Source organism: Mauremys mutica, chromosome 1 (assembly GCF_020497125.1).
Source record: "Mauremys mutica isolate MM-2020 ecotype Southern chromosome 1, ASM2049712v1, whole genome shotgun sequence".
Classification (NCBI taxonomy): Eukaryota; Metazoa; Chordata; order Testudines; family Geoemydidae; genus Mauremys; species Mauremys mutica.
The window spans coordinates 24923851-24949035 of NC_059072.1; the positions used below are offsets into that span (position 1 = coordinate 24923851).

Sequence of the window (25185 nt, forward strand, 5' to 3'; positions counted from 1 at the left end):
TATCTGCAAGAGGTTACCGTGCATGTTTACTCTTTAGAAACTTCAAAGCTGGTATGTTTTGTGTTATTTGTTCATTTAGAATAGTATCTCTATTTCAGTCAAACTGTATAAAAATATGTACCGGGAAGGTAAAACACCCCACAAGAATGCATGTATCAAGTTTATGCAGTATTTTAGCCCAATATATTAAAAACTGACTAGTGATAGTAGATGCCCAAAGTGTAATGTAGCCAAATTTTCAAAAAGTGCTCGTGCTAGACCTCAGAAAATCAGGACCTTTTAAGATGTCTCAAGTTGGTGCCCAAAAATCAAAGCATCCAAAACTACTAGTTATTTCAGAAATCCTTGGCCATACATTTCTTTTCATAAGGTTTTATCTTTAGAAATAAAATGCAACAGAAAAGAAAAAAAAAAAGTGTGAACAGAATTAAGCAGAATAAACCAGGGGTTCGTGTACTCCTGGGGGTACGCAGAGGTCTTCCATGGGGTACAGCAACTCACCTAGATATTTGCCTAGTTTTACAAAGAAAAACACCTGGCTATTTAAAAAGAACTAGTGAAGTCAGTACAAACTAAAATTTTATACAGACAATGGTTTGTTTATACTCCTCTATATACTATACCCTGAAATGTAAAGTACAATATTTATATTCCAATTGATTTATTTTATAATTATATGGTAAAAATAAGAAAGTAAGCAATTTTTCAGCAATAGTGTGCTGTGACACTTGTGTATTTTTATGTCTGATTTTGAAAGCAAGTAGTTTTTAAGTGAGGTGAAACTTGGAGTACGCAAGACACAGATTCCTGAATGGGGTACAGTAGTCTGGAAAGGTTGAGAGCCACTGCTATAAAGTATTACATTCTTACTCTCAATGGCTAAACCATTTAAGTTCATAATTTAAAAAAACATATATATATGATGCAACAATTTAACTGAAGCATTGCTATCTGATTAGTGTACAGCAATGTGCCCTCTAAAATATATTTAAATTTTCAAGCATTCTTCTCATTTAACAGATATAAAGATAGGAACATTTCAGTAGAAAGCAATTATTTTGTAGAATTTAAACAAAAAAAAGTCTATAGTGAAGTCAGGGTCACATAATTATACAGTCCAGGTCAGTCTCCGATGTGTTAATGCAGGTGAATTTCCACTTAATAAAACATGCCCAAAGTGCATCAAAATCCCCTATTCATTTTCCTATCCAATCACTAAAACCCAGTGAAATCTTAAGCAATTAATATATTATCAGAATTATTTGTGCTAAAATCAGCAACGGTCTTCAGCCCAGGAAATAGCAGCCCATTTACCATATGCAGAACTTGAGAAAAAAAAGTTGATATAATATATTCATGTTAGAAAAACCTACTTCGTTTCTATAACTGTGTAATATAATTTATTATCCATGAATTCCATAAAATCATGATCTATTACAACAAAAGACTCCTATCAATTGTTATTTTTACATAACAAGATGGCAGTGTCAAACACTGATGACATTCTGTTAGTCACCCCAAAATGCAGAATCACAGTTAAGCATAGTAACACAAAACCACCATCCTGAAGTACTTACCAGTCCAATAAACTGTACAAAACAATGACAGCATCAAAAAGGAGGATATAAGGTGGTATAGAGTAACTAACTGAAAGTAAAAAACAGCTCAAACAATTGACATTAGAAGTCATTCAAAGAAAATTGAATTTCTTGCCATGAACTGCAGATTGCTAGTGTTTTTTCAGTAATTAGGAAATAATATATGATTGATAAACTACTTATTGTTATACACTGGAATTCAGAACATTATGAACATTACTTTTTCATTGTAATAAGAGTTTTAGGAGTATAAATCACCATACTTATGTAATTTGAAATTTAAGATCAAGTTAGCCATAACCTATACTATGAACAGAAAGAATTATTAAAATGTTAAAATATTACCTTGATTTCTCTTTGTTCAACAGATTTTTCCCATATTTGTTGATCATATGCCCCAATCTAAAAAGAGAACAAAAATATCTAAATTAAATTACATTTAATGAAATATTATGCAACAAAAAGACAAAATTGGTCTTCACAGAGGTAAGGTACAGCACGAACACAAACAATAGACCATAGTTTCCTTGGAGACACTTATTTACAGAGAAACCTACATTTTCCCTGCTTCCTCCCATATTTCATTTCCTATTATGATATAAAGGGCTCGTAATATCGATATCTGTACTCCAACGAGGGGAGTAGTGCTGAAGTCAGTACTGCCATTTCGAATTAGGGTTAGTGTGGACGCAATTCAATGATATTGGCCTCTAGGACCTATTCCACAGTACACCATTGTGACCACTCTGGACAACAATCTGAACACAGATGCACTGGCCAGGTAGACAGGAAAAGCCCCGCAAACTTTTGAATTTCATTTCCTGTTTGCCCAGCGTGGAGCGCCGATCAGCACAGGTGACCATGCAGACCCAGAATTAAAAAAGAGCTCCAGCATGGACCGTATGGGAGATACTGAATCTGATCTCTGTATGGGAAGACGAATCTGTTCTATCAGAACTCCGTTCCAATAGATGAAATGCCAAAACATTTGAAAAAAATCTCCAAGGCTATGATGGACAGAGGCCACAACAGGGACTCATCACAGTGCTGAAATTTAAGGAGCTGAGACAAGCGTACCAGAAAGCCAAAGAATGAAATGGACACTCACGGAGGGAAGGGTGACTGACGACTGTAGCTATCCCACAGTTCCCGCACTCTTCAAAAACCATTTGAATTCTTGGCTGAGTTCCCAAAGCCTGAAGGGTCAAAAAACATTGTCGCGGGTGGTTCAGGGTGTATGTTGTTGCCCCCCACCTCCGTGAAAGCAATGGGAAAAAAATCCTCTCTCGCCTTTTTTCAATGTCACCATATGTCTACTGGATGCTGCTAGCAGACGCAGTGCTGCAGCGCTATACAGCAGCATCCCCTTCCTTTCCCTTGCCTTGTGGACAGCAGACAGTACAGTATGACTGATATCCGTCATTGTCGTCCAGTGAGTGCTCCTGGCTGGCCTCGGTGAGGGCGCCTGGGCAAAAATGGGAATGACTCCCGGTCATTCCCTCCTTTAAACTTTGTCTAATGGAGATCCAGTCCTGCCTGGAATATCATAGCAGCTGGAGGCTGCCCTCCCCTCCCCACTTTGATCTCTGCTTGCAGAGGCAATAAAGTCAGTGTTGTTTCAAATTCATGCATTCTTTATCACACAAATGGGGGGATAACTGCCACGGTAGCCCAGGAGGGGTGGGGGAGAAGGGAAGCAAGGGGTGGGGTTGTTGCAGGGGCACCCCCTAGAATGGCATGCAGCTCATCATTTCTGCGGGATGTCTGGGGCTCTGACCCAGAGCGGCCGTTTGCCTCTCTGGTTCTTTAGTAGGCTTGCCTGATATTCTAGACAGGACTGACTCTCCCTTTAGACAAAACTGAAAGAAGGGAATGACCTGGGGAGTCATTCCCATTTTTGTCCATGCGCCCCCGGCCGACCTCACCGAGGCTGGCCAGGAGCACCCATGACAGCAGCAGACGGTACAGTCTGGCTGGTAACCGTCTTTGCTAACTTGCAAAAGGCAAGGGGATGCTGCTGTGTAGCGCTGCAGTACCGCGTCTGTTAGCAACATCCAGTAGACATACGGTGACAGTGAAAAAAGGCTGAATGGGCTCCATGGTTGTCATGCTATAGCATCTGCCCAGGCAATCTAGGGAAAAGGGCGCAAAATGATTGTCTGCCATTGCTTTCACGGAGGGAGGATTGAGTGACGATATTTACCCAGAATCACCCGTGACACTGGTTTTGCCCCATCATGCATTGGGATCTCAACCCAGAATTCCAATGGGTGGGGGAGACTGCGGGAACTATGGGCTAGCTATGGGCTAGCTACCCACAGTGCAACACTCTGGAAATCGATGCTAGCCTCAGTGATGGATGCACACCGCTGAATTAATGTGCTTAGTGTGGCTGTGTGCACTCAACTTTATACAATCTGTTTCCAAAAAATCAGAATAATCACGTAGTGTAGACATGCCCCAAGATAGGGAAGAGCATCTTCACAGGCTGGCTGGCTAACCTAGTGAGGAGGGCGTTAAACTAGGTTCACCAGGGGATGGTGACCTAAGCCCAGATAAGCGAGGAAGTGGGATACCAGGAGGAAATACAAGGAGGGTGCAGCAGGGGAAGCTTGCTGATCCATACTGAGAAAGTAAGGCAATCGGCTAGTTAACTTAGGTGCCTATATATGAACGGTCTCAAGTTGCAGTGGGGGAGATCTAGGATGGATATTAGGAAACACTATTTCCCTAGGAGGGTGGTGAAGCACTGGAATGGGTTACCTAGGGAGGTGGTGGAATCTCCATTCTTAGAGGTTTTTACGGCCCGGCTTGACAAAGCCCTGGCTGGGATGATTTAGTTGGGGCTGGTCCTGCTTTGAGCAGGGGGTTGGACTAGATGATCTCCTGATGTCTCTTCCAGCCCTCATCTTCTATGATACTTTAGTCAGGAATTTTGGATGCAGACATATGTATACCTTTTCCTTATTTAAAAAACTGCATTAAGGAGAGTCAGCTACCAAAGCTTGTAATTCTGTCACTCTACTTTCATAGAGAGATGCAGTAAAGAGCAAGACACCCTTCATTCAAAGGGTGGAACAGTCACCTGAGTTAGATCCCATTCCTCCCTTGGACTCCATGGTGCTATGACATGAGGATTTAAACTGACCAGACCCTGTCCAGATCTGATTGACACAGGATTAGAAAATACCAAACAGCCCACAGTTGCTTTCCCCCACAGGTGGAAAGCAGAAATAGCTGCCAGATGAACTCTGATGGACCAAATTGATAAGCCTTGTTGTTTTCGGTGGAACAAATCATCCAAAACATGGTATAGATGCCAGTACTGGTGAAACATCCTTTTGCTTTTACCATAAGGATAATTATTTCCACTTCAACTTAGTAGGTGACTTTCTGGTATTCATGAGGATGTTTTGCACATTCCCCGAACATCGCCTCATGAGACATTAACCATGGAGTATTCAGGCCATCGGATGTAGCAAGAAGCTGTGGCCTTGGGAGTTCAGATTGGCTTCTGAAGGTAGTATCAAAGGAGCCTCAGCAAACAGGCTCACCAGACTGGTGATGGTGAGACCACACTGGTGCTATGGAGATCATGCGAACATGATCCTGCTTGACCTTGAGCAACATCTGGGGAGGTACAGGAGGAGTGGTAGGCAAACAGTGGTTTCTCTTTCCAAGACAGTAGGAAAGAGTCTGGTCAAAGATCCTTGACTAAGACCTCCCTGGAACAAAAAATGCTGGCATATTCTGTTGAGACAAGTAGCCAACATGTCTAGACACGCACCGACTCCCAGATTTGAAAAATGAATCGCACTATATCCAAGCTTAGAGACCAGTCATAATTCTCGCTGAATGTTCTGCTCAGGAAATCCCCAGAGCTGTACTGAACACCAGGAAGGTGGGAGGCTTTGAGATGTATTGTTCTGGTGATAACAAAACTCACTTCTAAACAATGTATCACTTCTAAAGATGTATCATTTCTAAACAATGACTATCTGATCTGGCCACTCTCTGCCTGTTCAAGTATAAAATTGTTACAGTGTTGTCCATGAGGACTTGTGAAGCCTCTCCCTTGATAGGAGGAGAAAAGCCAGATGAATAGCTCACAACTCATATGTTTTTGAGGAGAGCCCAAATCTTGAGGAGACCATAGATGCCGAGTCCATAGATTTCCTAGGTGAGCTCCCCAACCCAGAGAATCATAGGGTTACTAGGAACCACAAGGGCCATCCAGTCCAACCTTCCTCCAAGATGTAGGACCTGTTGTGTCCAAACCACCCAAGACAGATGGCTATCCAAACTCCTTTTGAAAACCTCCTCCAGTGAAAAAGCTTCTACAACCTCCCGAGGTTCCATTGTCCTACTGTTCTTACAGTTAGGAAGTTTTTCCTGAGATTTAATCTAAACCTGCTACACTGTAGTTTGAACCCATTACCTCCTGTCCTACCCTCTGTGGCAAGAGAGAACAACTTTTCTCCATCTTTTTTTTGGCAGCCTTTTAAGTATCTGAAAACTGCTAACATATCCCGCCTTAATCCCCCCTTTTCCAAATTAAACATACCCAGTTCCTTCATGCTTTGCTCATATGGCTTGTATTCCATCCCTCTGATCATCTTTATCACTCACCTCTGAATCCTTTCCGGGTTCTCTATATTCTTTCTACGCATGGGTGACCAAAACTGGACACAGCACTCAGGGCCGCCTCCAGGCATCAGCTGAGCAAACTCGTGCTTGGGGCGGCAGATTCTACGGGGCGACATTCTGCCCAATCCTAGGGCAGCACAGCAGGTTGTTTTGGTTTTTTTTGGTTCCCCGATCCGGCCACCCTGTAGGGGGTGGAGGAGGGGAGCGCCCTGCAGCAAACTTAGCACGGCAGCCCGCGTCCTTCCCTCCCAGCCAACCGGAATGGCGCAGAGCCCTCCCGGTAGGCGGTGGTTGGGGCCGTGGGGCGAGCGCCCTGCTGAAGCCCTGGCCGTGCCCCTTCTCTCTCTCCCCCGTCCCCTCCCCCCATTAGACCAGGGGTGCACTCCGCTGCACCCTGGCTGCCGCCGCCCTGTAGGGTTTTTTTGTTTTGTTTTTTTCCCCTGCTTTTCCAGCTGCACCGTTTTCTCCCCCCCCCCCACCCCGCTTTGCCACTCCAGGCGCGCCGTTTTTTTGTTTGGTTCCCCCCCTGCTTTGCCGCTCCATGTTATTTTTTTTTCCCCCTGCTTTCCTACTCCGGCCGCGCCATGTTATTTTTTTCCCCTCTACTTTGCCACTCTGGCCATGCCGCAGGTTTTTTTTGTTTGTTTGATTTTCCCTGCTTTGCCGCTCCAGCCGTGCGCCCCCTCCCTTTTTTTTTTTTTTTTTGCGCTTGGGGCAGAAAAAAAAGCCAGAGCTGGCCCTGACAGCACTAATCAGCATCGAATAGAGCGGAGTTGCACGCTATACCTCTGTTAATGCACCCTAAAACTACATTTGCTTTTTTTTGCGACCGCATCATATTATTGACTCATGTTCAGGCTGTTATCCACCACAAATCCCAGATCCTTCTCAGCAGTGCTGCTGCCAACCCAGTTTTTCCCCATTCTGTATTTGCCCATTTGGTTTTTCTTCTCCAAGTATAGCATCTTATATTTGTCTTTGATGAATTTCATTTTGGTGTCTAGTTCTCCAATTTATCAAGATCCCTCTGAATTTTAGCGCTATCCTCCAAAATATTGGCCACCCCATCCCCAACTTTGTGTTATCTGCAAACTTGATCATTATGCTCTCTACTCCTACAGTTGATACATGATCAGTTCCTGTAAGAGTCTCACCTCAAACAATACCAATAAAAGCTTCAGTTCATTTTTAAAACTGATTTGTTTCTACAATTAATCATGTCCTTTGGCCTAGCCCTAGGTAATTCTCTGGTATTGGGTTTATTTTGTTCCACAATAACACCTTGTACTTATTAGATAGTATTGTATTTTCCCTGGTAATAGCTGATCTGAGAGTAGAGATGGTTGCTTCCACAGTATAACAAAGCATTTTCATTTCAGGACTTTGGCTGAACCTAATTGAACCAGTCCAGTCTGCAAATAGAGTAATAGCGTTTTTATAAACTCAGAAAAATGTTTTGCATTTTAAAAGGTAGCAAAATGTTTCCTTTTCTTTTGATTATCTCTTTCTTTGGTTAATCAACACTTAACAAAACAGAAGCAACTATACTTTTCAGCTACTTCAATTTGACTACACCACCATTAGTTGTGAGTACTATATATGGTTGTATACTGAAATATTAACAAGCATATAAATTATGCTAGCTTGTTACTATGTTTATAATTCTAATTCTATGATGATTGCAGAAGCCTGGAAAAAGCTTAACATACCTGCCTCTTCAGTACAGAGTCCAAATCATAATTATACAATTCCTCCTAAGAAAGGCTTTATTATAATGATATCCACTAGGTCTGGTACTTCTACATTTATATGAACATCTAATTGAGGCAATGTCCCACCTGTCAGTAATGATTTGAGACATTCTTTTTGTACCTAAATTAAATGGCTGAGTATATATTGATTAGTTTCTTTTATTTAATTATAAATCTGAATCTACTGGTGTCAGTTTGAATTTTCTCATGTACTCTTCCTTATATACCCCTTTCTGGCCAGAAATGATATACTTTGTTATTAATATTGCTGTAAATTAGTAGCTCTTGACTGAAACTTAGCCTAAAAGATCTGAAACCAAAAATTGATGCTGCTTTGATTTGTACTGAGTTCCTTTGTATTCAGTTCATTTTTTGAGACTTTTAAGTGTAGTATCTTTTGCAAAATGAAAAAATGGAAAGGCCGCCTCTTCTTCCTTTGATGTGTTGGTCTTCCACACCTTAAGGTTAAATTTATAAGGTTTATTTATACATGTTCAGGTATGCACACTTAGTTCTTCCAGGACTCATATAAAAATACTTTGAGTATTCTTCTGACCTCTCAGTGTCCCAGCAAATAGACAGTAAACGAGCTACTGGCTAAAATGTAAATTTCCCTTTCACAATCAAGGGGTTATTTTCAGTTACAGAAATAAATAGCGATTTTGTCTTGTATGTAATGTTTCAATAAAGCTCCATTCAGGTTTGATTGATTGCTTTAGTAATACAATTTAAATTATTTTGTTATTTATAGAATATTAAGTTATTCTGAATGCCTTTTCTCTTTAACTTAATTGTTCATGGTCAAAGTTTAAGTAGATCATAATTGATAACCATAAAAAAACCTGCTGGAGAGAAAACAAGCCACCGAGTATTCCCTAGGAACACTACTATATGTGGAAGTAATATGAAATCTGACTCTTCAAGTGACTGCACATGTCCATTGCACTTCAGGTGTTTTGTGTGCCAAGTGCATCAAAGTCACAGATTTTTTCCTTAGTGGTAACAGTTGGGGAAAAGTGGGGACACATGCTGGTTAGGCCTCAACTGGAGTGCTGTGTCCAATTTTGGTCACCCATGTGTAGAAAGAATATAGAGAACTTGGAAAGGATTCAGAGGTGAGGGATAAAGATGATCAGAGGGATGGTTTTCTAGAACCTCAGAGGCTAATACTGGCCTAAACTCAGAAGGATCTACATTTATACTGCTTGGTCTCACATAGAAGCTGACAATCATATGCATGTCCCCAAACATGGAGATAATCAGAATCCACCAAGCTGTTAATTGCCAGATTAAATTAGTGGAAGGATAACCAAATAACCCGTAACAGTTTTGAAAAGTAAATAACTTTTTAGGAGAGAGTTTATTTGCCTTTTAGTGTTGAAGCATATAGGGGTCAACATTTTCAAGTTCTTCTCCAGAACCATCAGGATTAAAACCATTTTTTTTACTATAATTTTTAAACGAAAGTGGAGATTCTCGAGTACACTATTTCCAGCAGCTGGGGACTTTAAGAAAAAAAACCAGAAAACTCAAACTAAAAATCTTGATAATAGGCAATCACTATATCCCTCATGGTTTGGAAGATACTCTTTTAAACAAATGACTGTAAATAGATGAAATATTGTCTTCCTGAGTCTGCAGGCAGCCTGAAACAATAGTCCTGCAAAGAATGAACTGCTCCCCTCATCTCAATGGAATAGGAGCTCTGAAAACACAATGATAATATTTCTGTGTATAAGATCCAGAGGTCCACAATCAGAGTGTGCATATGTCTCTGAAGACAGATCAGAGGGGAGGACTGTAGCCATTTATGTCTTCTTAACATTACGCAGAAGCCAGTGCTCAACAACCAACAGGAAGTGGGGAAACTAATGCAAAATTGTTGTAGAGGATATTTTAAACCCTTAACTTCTAGAAGAGAGGCTCTGGTCACACACATGTCCCCAACTTTAATTACTAAACCAGAGCTCTATGGCTCTTGAGCAAAGGCAAATAACGCCATACAGTGAGGATCTGCAGAGGAAGTTTTACTGAAGGGATAGAAAGTACTGGTATTTGGGAAAAAAAATTTAAAAAAAAACTGAGTTTCATTCCAATCTCTCTCAATTGGCATTTCCATTTTTATGCCTTGTTAATTTTTTGGTGCTTTTTAAAAAAATGTTAGCAGAGGTACTTCCTACAATGCCAAGTATGGATGTTAACCATCATCATTTAGATTTGACATCCCTCTCCCCTGCTATCCCTTGCAAATCACTCTAAACCAGCGGTTCCCAAACTGTGGGTCAGGACCGCAAAGTGGGTCATGACCCCATTTTAATGGGGTCACCAGGGCTAGCGTAGATTTGCTGGGGCCTGGGGCTGAAGCCAGAGCCCTACCATCCAGGGCCAAAGCCAAAGGGCTTCAGCCCTTGGCGGCGGGCTCATGTTACAAGCCCCCTTGCCGGGGCTGAAGCCCCCCACCCACAGCAGTGGGGCTCAGGCTTCCCTGCAATGGGGCTCAGGCTTCAGTCCCCCCTCTGGTGTTGTGTAGTAATTTTTGTGGTCAGAAAGGGGTCACAGTGCAATGAAGTTTGAGAACCCCTGCAGTAAAAACAATACATGCTTCCCTTTCAAACCAAGTTTGTGGGAGAATAAGAGAGACAATTAGCCAGTACAAAGAATAATGAAGTAGTGCGGGGGGGGGAAGCAGTGGAGTGGGAGGTGGGGTCAGGGCAGGACAGGTGGCGTGGGGGTTTGGGTGAAAGGGTGGAGTGGGGGCAGGGCAGAGCACTCCCCGGGAACTGAGGAAGTCAGCGCCTATGCTCACACTCCTACCTATTCCAGCCTCAGCCCCTATAACACACTTAAATCCCCATTTCCCTCCCATACTCCAATCCCAGCATTTCTAACACTATGGGTCCTTCAAATAATCCCCATCCAGGACAGTCACACATGGTAAACAGAATAAGCCTTATGTTTACAGAAGAGTGACTATTGCATATACACCTCTACTCTGATAGAATGCTGTCCTCGGGAGCCAAAAAAATCTTACTGCGTTATAATGTGGTTTCACCTATATCGAACTTGCTTTGATCCGCCAGAGCGTGCAGCCCTGCGCCGCCGCCCCCCCCCCCCCGGAGCGCTGTTTTACCGTGTTCTATCCGAATTTGTGTTATATCGGGGGAGATGTGTATGTACATAGATGAACAGGTAATACTTTAATCTAATCATACAAATGAAGGTCTGGAAGGGACCTTAAGAAATCATCTAGTTTCCCCACCACCACCTCCCACAGGGAGGTAGATACTTAGACCATCCCTGACAGGTGTTTGTCAAATCTGTTCTTAAAAATCTCCAATGACAGGGATTCCCTGGGTAACCTGTTCGAATGTTTAACTACTCTTATTGTTAGAAGACTTTCTTGATATCCAACCTAAATTTCCCTTGCTGTACACTAAGCAACTTCTTGTTCTAGCCTTCTTGTCCCTATCAAATCCACGGCCCATTTTGGTTAATTTCATGGTCATCGAATTTTAAAAATCATAAATTTCACTGTTTCAGATATTTAAATCTGAAATTTCACGTAACTGTAAACATGGGGTTCCCGACCCAAAATAAGGTCATGGGGGGAAGGGTCACAAGGCTATTGTAGGAGAGTCGCGGTATTGCCACTCTTACTTCTGTGCTGCTGCCTTCAGAGCTAGGCAGCTAGAGGGCAGCCACTGGCCAAGCGCCCAGTTCTGAGGGCAGCATTGTGTGCAGCAGCAGCGCATAAGTCAGGGTGGCAATACCATACATGCCACCATCACTTCTGTGCTGCTGATGGCAGCAGCGCTGTCTTCCAAGATAGACTCTCAAGACAGCAGCAATGGAGCTTCCTGCAGCTGTGGGAGGTTCCCAGAGATGGGTCTGACCCAGCCTGAGAGCGGCCCCATGCAGAGGAAGAGACAGTCCTGTCCCTCCCCAGACAGTCCAAGACTAGCAGCTGGAGCCTGGGGCACCAGAGGCTTGCTGGCTCCAGGCCCAGCATTTGGGAGTTAACAAGGGGGTTGGGGTGGGTGGGTGGGTGGGGACCATGACGCCCCCCCGACAGAGACCTGGGTGGTCGCTCACTCACAAAATTGGCCCTGCCTCCCCCAAATGTAATGACCCCTCCCCCTCATATCATGCCACCCTCACTTATGCACTGCTGCTGGTGGCAGCACTGCCTTCAGAGCTCGGCTCCCAGCCAGCAGCCTCCACTCTTCAGCTACCCTACTCAGTGAAATTTGGTCTTCCCCATGAAATCTGGCTATTGTAGGGGAGATCAGATTTCACAGGCTGTGACATGTTTTTCTCAGCCATGATTTTGGTAGGGCCTTAACTATAACCATTAGATCCTTTCAACATCAGTGGTTGCAAGTTTGTTACTGACTCACTGGCAGTTCAGGTCCATTCTAATTCAACAATAGCAATGCACCAGTTAATCCCACCAATATGACATTTCTTACTATATCTATATTTAAACTGTCTGCAAGATATTGGTAGAGTATTTGACAAGAGCACAAAATCCTGATTTTAAACCTAAGCATCATAGAAATTTAATGGAGTTCAGTTTCCAAAATATTTGTTTTCCTAGTCCAAAATAGACATGAATAGGATAGTTCATCAATAAAGCTTCTACTTTAAAGCATCATTAAAAAATTTTTTAAAACATATTGAGCATATGAAATCTAGGGACCTGTACTGTGGGCCATCAGAGATCTATCTTCACCCTATCACACCAGCAAGAGAGCACAGTTGCCAGCTTTCATGCAGTAAGCATCCCGCCTTTCACAATAAACCAAAAAACAAGCGAATCCCTTTTCAAAACAAGGCCAAAAAAAGCCAATCCCTAAGAACCCCAACACTCTATGTGACTAGATCCCCCCAGCGTGCAGTCTGGGACTGTGTTGGGCCCACTGTGCACCCCTGACTCTCCCTCCCACCCTTGCCCCTGCTTGGCAGGAGCCGATCCAAAAAAAAAAGCAGCAACAAGCTACAAGCCAAAAACTGGCCAACAAGCAACTCACCAGCCAATTAAGCCAAAAACAAGCCTAATTTCTGCATTTTTTTCCCCAGGTTTGGCGTGTCTGCAAGAGAGTTTTCCAAACACTGCACATGTGTGTGATTGATGGTTTCCTGGAATGCAGCATGACTGCAATAATTTTATTCAATAGCCCTCTCTTTTCAGGTTTACGTTTTCAGCATAATTCTCTTTTTTGGCCTAGTGGTTGAGTCTTCATGGCAAATTCAGCCTTAGCCCCTAAAGTGCTGAAGGCGGAAACTAAACAGCAGAATTCCTTTCTTTAATCCATTCAAGAAAAATCCAAAAGGAAGATCTGAAGGTGCTATTTGAACACCAGAAGAAAACTTCATCCAAATTACATTAAGAATTAATTATGATAGAGGGAGCAGTCCTGTGGAAGATATGGTATAGAATCATGTAGTAAGTCTTCCAAAAAAAGGGGAAGAGTCAAGGCTGAACTGGCAATCTTAACCTTGTCATTTCCCAACTTCTTAGTGCTTCAATTTTCAAATGCAACATTTTTAGACTTTTTGTAGCAAATTCCCTATGGTTTGGGTAAAAAAATTCCATCATATTTCAATATTTGCTGAGTACTTCAGGCTCCCTAGATACCACGATTATAGGGACCATATAATCAGGGGCGGCTCAAGGAATTTGGCCGCCCCAAGCACGGCGGCACGCCGCGGGGGACGCACTGGCGGTTGCCAGTCCCGCGGCTCCGGGGGACCTCTTCCAGACATGCCTGCGGAGGGTCCACTAGAGCCGCGGGACCAACGGACCTTCCGCAGTCATGCCTGTGGGAGGTCCACCGGAGCCGCGGGACCAGTGGACCTTCCGCAATCATGTCTGCGGGAGGTCCACCGGAGCTGCTGGTCCCGCGGCTCCAGTGGACCTCCCGCAGGCATGACTGCGGAAGGTCCGCTGGAGCCGCCTGCCGCCCTCCCGGCAAAATGCCGCCCCAAGCACGCGCTTGGCGTGCTGGGGTCTGGAGCCGGCCCTGCATATAATTACAAAGATATATGATACTCTGTACTGCACAATACGTGCAACTAATCAGGCAGAATTCTTGACTCCTTCCATGATCTAGAGAAAGGCTGGACTCCAGAGGTATGCTTCTGTTTCTGTGCACCTTCATTAGATAAACAAAGATGCAGTACTCCCTATGAACTTTCCCAAGATGCCTATGCATTATTATTATTATTTGTACTGCAGTACCAGCCAAAGACCCCAATCAAAGTTACAGCCACACTGAGCAAACACGCACCGAAGTCATGGTCCAAAGATCTTACAAACTAACGTGCTGCCCCAAGATCTTACAACCTAATTTGCTGTATCCACAGCACTTCCAGCTCTGACTGTTTGGAGAGTTACAAATGAATCAGCCTAGCCAACTGCTTCTTCACTATGTCTCTTAGTAGTTCCACATTGAGGAATGCTGACAGGGAGAGGCACAGAGTTTTCTCTCGTGTCCCCCCCTTATTGACTCCTAAGCTTGGGGCCTAGGTGACTTCAACTGTTACCAAAGTTTCAGCTATCACTTTTATGTTAATGATTTTTAATTCCCTCAACTTCTCTCTGGTCACATAGGTGCTGGAATTAGGGGTGCTGCCGCACCCACTGGCTTGAAGTGGTTTCCATTATATACAGGTTTACAGTTTGGTTCAATGGCTCTCAGCACCCCCACTATATAAACTGTTCAAACACACCTGTCTGGTCAATCTTTCATCCATGTCTGTCTCATTATTCACCTTGGATTTTTGAATGCCATCTCAAATTCACACAAAAACTTATTTTTTTCCTTCAAAAAGCTTTTTCCTCACCATCACATTTAGCCCTGTCAAAGAGGCTCAATCTTCATTTTTGTCTCCTATCATTCACTTCACATACAATCAGACTTTTGTCAAAACCAAACAGTATACTTCTAAAAAAAATAAAGTGTGTTTGAATGAGGACACAGTGGACCAAAACTTAAAGTTAAGAGTTGCACTAGTTTAAATGAGCAGAATATGACTTAGATCTTTAACAAAATTAAAGTTACAAATAATACCTATCAGTTAACTGACAGTAAATATATTGATACTCTAAAAATATATATATATTTTTGCTAGTTTATGCACTCAGTGCCTTACAAGTGATTCACAAAACAATGTACTTTACTAAGCAATGAGTATGATTTACACAGGGACACTAAGAAACTGCCAAGCTACTGAAGGGTAAAGAATAAAAAAAACATTTCTTGGCTACTATTCAAAATTTCTAACCACTAATCCACTTGAGCAACTGGTTAGCTACATTTTTCCTCAAGAACATAAACTTTAAAATATGTCTAAGATCATTCAGCTTAGGAGTTGAGGGACACATGGAGCCAGGTAGAGACCCCCTGCCAGCCCCGCCAACCCTCCCCTGACCCAGCATCAGAGGGAGTCCCAGGGAGCACCCCGTGTCCTCCCAACACCAGCGGGGGTCCCAGGCCACCTCCGCCAGTACTCACGGCATCCCCAGTGCACCTCCACCCCCTGCCCCCCCAGCCCAAGTTTTAATTAGGGGTATATAGTAAAAGTCATGGACAGATCATGGGCCGTGAATTTTTGTTTACTGCCCGTGACCTGTCCATGACTTACTAAAAATACCCATGACTACAACATAGCCTTAACTGTAAGTGATTCTGTTTATAAGTTCCCAGACAAAATCATTCACAGAATATATTTTACATAGTTTTACTCCATTTTAATTGATATATGGATGGTGCCTCTAATACAGCTCTAAGAATGCTACTATTTGATTTAAAAAAAATCAGTACTTCTTATAGCAATTGTTACACTGATCAAAGAGAACTTATTTTGTATCAATTGAGTTATTTCAAAGACAGCTAATCTGTCATTCAAGTAATGCCTCGTGCTAGCTGTGTTTGCATTGTAAATTATTTCTTCCCAGCATCTTATTTGTAAATAGACAGAATAAATAAGCCATATGTGCGCCAAGACTGAATTTGAGCTTTGTGAAGGACATTGATATTCACTTTAAGCTAACATAGTAATGGTATCAACATGTAGTCCAATACTCACAATGCCTTGTTATTCTAACAGAATCAATTAATATTTCATGAGTCATTTATAATTTATGTGCAGGGTAGACTACCATTCTCCAAGATTATATTCCTGAGAATACATACTTGCTCTTTCATTATATATAATGTTTTAAAGGTTTAGCACAAAAAAGTTAATTCATAATGAAAAAAGAACCCAATCATACTAAATTTTTCTGCTTAGAAATTCTGAATGAAAATGATGCAACATCATATTTAGTACCAGAATTCCAAAAAATACTAAATACAATCCCAAGAGCAAATTCTTTTTAAAATTAGTTTATATGGACCTTCTGCTCCAGAAATAAAGAATAAAACCGAATGTTTTATTATGAGTGCCTAGTATAACTGCATTTACTAACATATTTCAGAAGTTATTTTATTCTTTCCTCAGTGATCTACAGGGCAGGGATAGTAGCTGTGTACTTTGCAGTACTACAGACTTTGCTGTAGTTTCTTTCTGTTCACTATGAATAAGTCTCTCTTTGTTTGGAGACAGGCAGAGCTTTAGGTATGGACTGTGTGAAAGGAGACAAGAGAGTGGAGGTAGGGAAATGGAGCACAGGTGCAGGAAAAAGAAGTGGTCATACTGAGAATAGGAAGAATGCTCCAGTGATTAGGATGCTAGCTTAAGAATTGAGAAACCTGGGTTCAATTCCCTGCATTGCCACAAAAAACTTTGTGTAACCTTGGCAAGCCACTTAGCCTCTGTCTCTCAGCTCCCCATCTGAAAAACAGGTACTGTGTAATACTTTCCCTACCTCACAGGGATACTGTGAGGATAAATACAATACAGATTGTGAAGAACTGATGTCTACTGATTTAAAATACTTCATAAAAAAGGTAACAACACTACATTAGGTGATACTGGGAAGTGCAGTAGTGACTTCAATTTTTCACTATTCAAGTATTATGGAGATATGGAAGTAGACCATACAAGTTGCCCACCACATTGTTCAGGGCTTCTAACCTTTCAGCTTCCTGATGTGAGTCCTGACTCCCTGTACTCTAACAGTTTAACCCTCTCTTCTTAGTCATTGGTGGTTTTCACCTTATGTAGTAACTGAGGTTCTTTGAGATGTGTGTCCACTTTAGGTGTTCATGCACCACCTGCTCGTAATTGGAGATTTGTGGTAACTGCCCGGTTGGGTCATACATGCATGGTCCCCATTTTGCGCTGCTTCAGGTGGTTTTCTGGTGCTGTGTGACCATTCTCCGTGCCCCTCCCCCCCCGCATTTCCTTCTCTACTGCAGAGCACTTAGAGTGAAACTCCAAAGTACAGGGAAGGGAGGGTGGGTAGTGGAGCACTCACAGAGGGGGTGGGGGTCGGGGTCTCAAAAAAAAAAAAAAACAAAAAAAAACCACACCACACAGAGTTCCTGCACAAGGTGCACTCTTCTTTGAGTGATGTCCTGGTGGGTGCTCCACTTTAGGTGACTTCAGAGCAATGCCCTGCAGTGAAGGGAAGGGGCTTCGCCATTGAAGTCGTGGCAGATAATATGGTGAGTCCGAATAGCGCATTGGACATTGAATACTGTTCTAGGGCATAGTGTTGTGTAAATGTGTGGGCTGATGCCCACGTTGCTGCTCTACAAATGTCTATAAGGGGAACATTGTTGAGAAATGTTATGGAGGCCGATAAGACACTGGTGGCATGAGTACGAATGTCTGTAGGGGGTTGTACATCATATCTGTGATAACACAGTTTGATGCAATCTGAAATTCATTTGAAAAGCCTCCGTTTAGATATGGTGTCCCCTTTGGATCGTTCAGTTATTGAGACGAATAATTTCAGAGACTTGCCAAATGACTTTGTTCTGTCTGTGTAAATTGCTGATGCCCTGTGTACGCCCAGGGTATGGAGTATTAACCCGTCTAACCCTGTGGGGTTTTGGATAAAATGTCAGTAGATGGATGGGTTGGTTGATTGAGGTGAAATGATGAGGCAACCTTAGGCAAAAACTTGGGATGCAGCCTCAGGGAAACTCTCTCTCTTTGAAAAAGATTATGTGTGGTGGGTCTGCAATGAGAGCTCCCAGCTGTCCGACCTATCTGACGGATGGAATAGCTACAAAAAGCAGTACCTTCATCAAAAGGTGAAGGAGAGAGCATGCTGCCATCGGCTCAAATGTGGGGGGGCGGGGTGTGAGGACTCGAAGGTTTAAGTTGAAATCCCATGCTGGGGTAGGATTTCGCACTTCACGGTAAATATTGTTGAGGCCTTTGAAGAACTGCTTGGTGAGTAGGAAGGTGAAAAAAAAATCTACTTTGTGGTGGAACTCAATGATCGCTCAGATGGGCCTCTCCAGGAGCTCAATCAAGGTACGATTTTTTTAAGTTCTAATATTAGAGGTAAGGGGGCTGAGATTGAGAATCTTTCTGCTGGCACCAGGTATTGAACCGCTTCCTTTGTGTAGGTATGTGTGGCAGGTGGTTGTTCTGTGGCTATTTGATAAAATGTTTTATATTTCCTTCAAGCACGTAATTTTGGATCCTTAGAGCAATCACGCTTTGAGATTGAGTATTTCCAGGTCCAGGGAAGGATTTGATGTGCATCCTGGGACAGGAGAAGAGGAAAAGGTGCAAATGTGCGTGGTGGACACACCACCATCTTGAGAAGATAAGGGAACCAGGTTTGCCAAGGCCAGGTGGGGCTATATCAGGATTACTTTGGAGTTTTCCAGCCTGATCTTGTAAAGAATCCACGCTAGGAGGGGGGGGTGGGAGGAAAGGTGTATAGGAGTGGAGCGTCCCATTTAATAAGAAAGGCATCACCTAAGGAGTGAAGACTCGGCCTTGGTATTTGGTGTTTTGTGCAGTTGCAAACCCCCAATGCCTGAATACATTGTGGAGCACACGTGTATTCAACTCCTACTCATGGCCCTGAGAGAAGTTCCTGCTTAACGTATCTGCTGTGGTATTTTGGCATCCAGATAAGTATGATGCTGTGATGTCAATATTGTGTGCGATGCATCAGTGCCAGAAGCACATGGTCTCTATGCATAGAGAGTGTGAGCATGCTCCCCCTTATCTGTTTATGTAAAACATGCATGCCACCTTGTCTGTGAGGACTTGTATGGTCTTGTCTCTTTTGATGGGGAAGAAGTGGGAGCAAGCATTGTGAACAGCTCATAGTTCTAAAAGATTTATGTGAAGAAGGGATTCTGCTGGGAACCAACCGCCCGGGATAGAACGTGAGTTCAGACGTGCTCCCCAACCTAAAAGTGATGTGTGTCGTGATGGTCATCATTGGAGGATTCTGTACAAAAAGACCATCCCCATGCAGACATTGTCTGGCTGGGTCCACCAGAGTATGGAGTTTTTTATCTTGTTTGGCATTGTGAGACATTTGTTGATATTGTGCCTGTGCGGGACATCTTGCATGTCGTCTCGCATGCTTGACAACGAAAGTCGTGGCAACCATGCGGTCCAATAGTTGCAAGCAAGTCCTGGTGGATACTTGAGGACTGTTTCATGCCATGATAATCAGATTGGTTAAGATTAGAAATCATTGCCATGGTAGAGAGGCCATCACCTCAGGAGAACTGAGGCAGACTCCGATTAATTCTAGTTCTTGCACTGGTGTTAGCATTGATTTTTGTGCATTTACTTGGAGGCCTAGTCTTGTAAAGAGAGCTACCATCTGTTCGGTGGCCTCTAACGCTGCTTGTCATGTTGAGGCTTTCAGTAAGCATTCGTCCAAGTACAGGAATATCGGATTTTTTTTTTGTGGAGGTAAGCAGCCAAAATTGCAAGGACCTTCGAGAATACTCAAGGAGCAGTGGATAGACCGGAAGTCAGGACATTGTACTGGAAGTGATCCATTCCAAGAGCGGATCAGAGAAACCTTTGACATAAGTGAATTGTTATATGAAAATACGCATCCTGGAGGTCAAGGGCTGAGAAACAGCCCCCTCTTTCTAGCTCTAATGTGATCATCCTTAAGCGTTGGGTCTTCACGAACTTGTTGAGTTGTCTTAGATCATGAAAGGGTCTCTCCACCTTCCTGTTTTTTTCTGTGTGAAGAAATAATGTAAGCAAAAGCCCTTCCCTCTGTTTTGTTGGTATAGGTTATACTGCTCCTATGGGCTACCTCTTGATGCAGCAGATGTTTGTGAGAGGAGTCTCTGAAGAAGGATGGGGAAAGAGGGTGGGTACGGGGGTTGGAGATAAAAGGGATAGAATACCCAGGCTCAATTTCTAGAACCCATCTGTCTGTTATAATAGTTTGCCAAATTGGGTAACTCCAAATGGTTGGGAGATGGTTCCAGCGCTGAAAGATATGGGGGGGGTCTCGGACCCTCGAGCAAGGCTGAAATTTGCTGCCTGGATATTGATGGTTGAGACAGTAGTCAGAGGACTAGGCTGTCATCTCCTCGAGGGTCTCGGTTTCCACTCATGATGCTTGTATTGTCTGTACTGTTGTGTATGGGGAGTGGGCTGGAACCTCTATGGGGCATAATAATTTCTTCGTCTTTTCTTGGTCCTAGGTATATAAATGCCCAGGAACCTCAATGTCGCCCTCAAGTCCTTGAGCATATGGAGGGACTTGTCTGTTTTGGCTGCGGAGAATCTGGGACCTTCAAACAGCAAATCTCTGACCGTCAACTGCACCTCTTTGGGGAATCCAGAGAGATGGAGTCAAGACACCCTTCTCCATCACCACTGTGGTGGCTACAGACCTCGCTGCTGTGTCCACAGAGTCTAGAGTAGCCTGTAGGGCTGTCCTGGTTATAAGTTGTCCCTCGGATATCTGAAACAAGTATTCAAAGTTGTTCCTCTGAGATCTGAGACAGGTACTGAAATTCTACAGATGAGGCAGTGATTAAAACCCAGGAAGCTGGGCATGCCCCTTAGGGGAGCATTTCCCTCCCCCCAAGGGGAGAACTAATACTCTTCTTTAATGCTTCAACAGAAACCCAAACTCCTAGTGAGGGATTTTTTTTTTTTAAGGGAAAGAAAACAACAGGGATTTAGAAAAAAAAGAAAAGAAAAGAAAAAAGAAAAGAAAGGACTAACTATATCTACTAAACCTAGAACTAGTGAGAAAACTATGGGCAGGTCTACGCTACTTTGGGGGAAAATCGATATAAGATACGCAACTTCAGCTACGTGAATAACATAGCTGAAGTCGAAGTATCTTATATCGAATTACCTACCGTCCTCACGGCGCAGGATCGATGTCCGAGGCTCTCCATGTCGACTCCACTACCGCCGTTCGGGTTGGTGGAGTTACGGAGTCGACAGGAGCGCGTTCGGGGATTGATATATCGCGTCTAGATGAGACGCGATATATCGATCCCCGAGAAATCGATTGCTACCCGCCGATACGGCGGGTAGTGAAGACGTACCCTATGCTATTAAGACTAAGCACAGAGGCACTGCTAGATGCTCCGACTCGAGCCAAAGGAGGTAGAGAAGGAATTGAGGGGGGCTGATTGTACAGTGCCAGATAACTGCCTGAAGCACCATGAGACAGGGACCATGCATATGCAACCAACCGGCACTGCTACCACAAATCTCCAATTACAAGAGCAGGGGTGCACAAACACTTAAAGTGGAGTACCCACAGGGACATCACTAAGTAGTAGTGCTGGGATCCTCCCACCCCACTGTCCCCCACACAGGGGAACAAAACAAAGCAATTTAAAACATAACTTATGCACGCACGTGTTCCCTCGTTTAGAATCCATATAGAGACCATCGCTCAAAGAACAACTTTGCCTTAAACAAACATTTTAAAAACTTTTTAATGGTGGTGCTCAAGTTACCAACTAGTGAATTGTTTGTTTTTTGGTGAGAACACTAACAGTGTTACATTTTTTGAGGGATTTCACAGAACTAGAATTTCACTGAGGTTTACATCCCTATAGCATCTCTGAAGTAGATAATTACCATTATGAAAATAATGAAATATTTAAAATGATCAATAGTGGAAAAGTACCTTCAAAGTGCAATAATTCATGTTACTAAAGTGTTTACAATAAACATATTCACAGATATCTATGACCTAAGCATTGGCAGAGGAAAAATATGAATCAGTCAACCTTATTCATTACACTGTTTGATGTTTACTCTTTTCTAGTATCAGAGAGGCAAGGTGGGTGAGGTAATATCTTTTATTGGACCAACTTCTGTTGGGGAAAGACACACTTTCAAGCTATACAGAGCTAATCTTCAGGTCTTTCCTAGCATGTTTATTATACAAATCATGAAACTTACATTTTAGGTCTGATCTATTCATTACAAAGGAAAATTATACCTATAAGAATAGGCAACAGCTTCCAGTCCTCTCTTTCTTGACCAGTGAGTTAGTAACGGTATGAATGCATCCACTTGGCCTCACTAGCACTATTTCCCTTTCTAATGACACACCTTAGGATATGTCTACACTACCTACCAGATTGGCGGTAAGGGATCGATCCCCAAACACGCATCCCATCGACTCCGGAACTCCACCGCTGCGAGAGGCGGAAGCGGAGTCGACGGGGGAGTGGTGGCCATCGATCCTGCGCCGCGAGGACTCGAAATAAGTCAATCTAAGATATGTAGACTTCAGCTATACTATTCTCATAGCTGAAGTTGCATATCTTTAGATCGATCCCCGCCCCAGAGTAGACCAGGCCTTAGATTTTGGTATTTCAGCTGCCCACATTTCTCAGGCCTATACTGGCAGCATCAGAAGACTACAAGAAAGCCACGGTTTGAGAGATACTCTATTCTTTGCTCTGCCATTAAACTATAGAACATATTCTTTAGAACATAATTTAGAGATTTTATTTTGATCTTTAACTTGACTTTAAATTATACGTTAAATGTTCCAAGATATCAAAACTAATGTCCCCTTAACACACACTTTCTCTTTGCCTTATGTCTGAGGGTAACATAGCAGCCCCAAAGTCAGAGATACTTCAGAGATTATGCCAGAAAGAGTGCTGCAGCAGTATTCTTAAAACTGATTCCGATACTCTCCTGGTGCTAAAATTTTAATTGTTCCAACAGAACAAAGCTACCTGTTACCGAAAGAGCAGCTGGTACCAGCTCAGTATCCGATATTGTCAGTACACAGGAAACCCCTAGATCCAACAAGTTCTTCAGAAGGCAAAAATCAGCCTTGGCACTGATGACGTTTGGCACCAGAAGGACTGCTTCTTTGAGTTGATGTAATTTTAGTACTCATTGAAGTCTTTATACAGTGTAGTCACAAACCCAATCCATTTGGCACAGACTTCTTTGGTGCCAGGGCCACCCATGACTTGGCTGACTGATGCCAAAAATGGAGTGGAGGAGCTTTGTATACAATTCCCTTAAGCATAACAAAATTATGCTATTTGCTTTCCTTTTATCTTGCCAAGTTCTGGACAAATTTGGCACTGATGCACAATATACTACAAATTTAAAACAAAAAAATTAAAAATGCATGTAAATATAATCCTAATTCCACCATAATCTATGAAAACTTTACCTTTTGCTAAATAAATCTACTATTAACAACTTGAAAGAGCATTGTGACATAGCTAGGGCCCAAAATGTGTTGCTATCCTTCCCCTAAATGTCATTCAATACCCTGTGTTTCAAGTGTACATTCTTGAAATTTCTAGACATTTGATATTCTTCATAACACATTCACTTTAAAAAACAGCAAAAAAGGGAGATTTAAAACTAATGAAGTTTTAAAAGAGTTTTCCTGATCCTCAAAAGATGCATTAATCAGTCAATATCAAGAGCTGGATTCTTCCAGTTTCAGAATGGAACAGAAGGGGTCACTGGCATGAAAGGATTCTGATTAAACTATTTAGAAAGGAGATATTTATATACAAAAATCCCACTAATACAAAGTTAAGGTTAAGCACTCAGAAGCTATGAAACTGAAAAAAAATTAAAGTTTGCCCTCACAGTACTTCCTATGTTGTCAACTCTAACCATTTTATCAGGAGTCCGATTATACTGAGTGTTTTTCTTAAGTCAGTCTTCATTTTTACAAAGTAAGTTTCTAGCTCGTGGCTATTCACAAAGAAGGGTCAAATTTTCAAGCATAAGGGTAGCCTAAAGTTTTAAAAACTAGAAGGCAAATAAAGAAGTTGAGATTTTAAAAAAAAATTAATGATTTTGAGGTCTGAATCACAATTTTTGAATGTTTGGGTTGACAATACCATAACGGCCATATTGCACATCATGTATGTTTTACTATATATACTAATAATAAAGTAAGGCTCCAAACTTGCAAATGAGTACTTGGGAACCTCTGTATTCATGTGAAGCTGCACTGACTCAAAGTTAACTGACATGCAGTCAGATGCAGGATCAAGGCCCAATTCATGACGATCGTTAATTCACTAAGATCTACTTTTTCCAGGAAAGAGGAACACAAATATTATATACAGTATGCACGTTAACATTTCCAGATAAACCTTAACTTTAAGAATTTATGACTGAATGCTGATCTTGCAATCTTAACACTACATTAATGTTACATTCTTGCATTTAAATTCCCCAGGCATTTAAGAACAAAGACAATCTAGAGATAATCTGCTGAGCTTCTTGCAAATTCCTTGCACAGTGCCAATTCAACTTCCTCACCTAAAAAGATCAATTTGAAAATTATGCCTGTCTAAAATTTTTGTATCTATTAGTTAACAAAAATTAGTGAAAAGCTGTCAAAGTTTGTGTATTTCACAACAAAATTAGCAATAAGTCAAATGCTGTTTTCTCTTTGAAGACCATTAATTTCCCCCGTGCTAAAAAGGGCATTATAAATAGTGGAACTGATTGGGGGGGGGGGGGGAAAGCAATGGAGAACAACTGAAAATGTGCTCAGGTGGACATGGGAATTATTTAAAACAGGGTGGATTTGATTTAAATCACTATTTAATCATGGATTTTTACATAAAAGTGTATTCTTGTTGGTTGTTATAACCTTAATACATATTCTTCACACCTCAAAGATAGACGTAGGTTTCATTTTTAGAAGGTACACACTATACATTTTTAAAGTGATTTATTTTGAAAAAAACTTTTCAGATTAGTTTTTACAGCTATATCAGAAAATGAATGATTGGTTACTTCATTTACCAAAG

The 25185-nt window shown here is 42.2% G+C and overlaps 1 protein-coding gene across 6 annotated transcripts in view; it reads right to left on the minus strand.

Annotated features, from left to right (window-relative positions):
• Nucleotides 1–25185, minus strand: part of PHTF2 (putative homeodomain transcription factor 2) — a 172578-nt gene that overhangs the window by 106861 nt on the left and 40532 nt on the right. For 5 of the 6 annotated variants that reach the window (XM_045029620.1, XM_045029597.1, XM_045029616.1 and 2 more), the window contains one exon: nucleotides 1944–2000. In XM_045029620.1, the coding sequence (XP_044885555.1) occupies nucleotides 1944–2000 (57 nt within the window). Of the gene's footprint in view, nucleotides 1–1943; nucleotides 2001–25185 lie in introns of those variants that run through there. The other variant, XM_045029640.1, reaches the window with a different exon arrangement.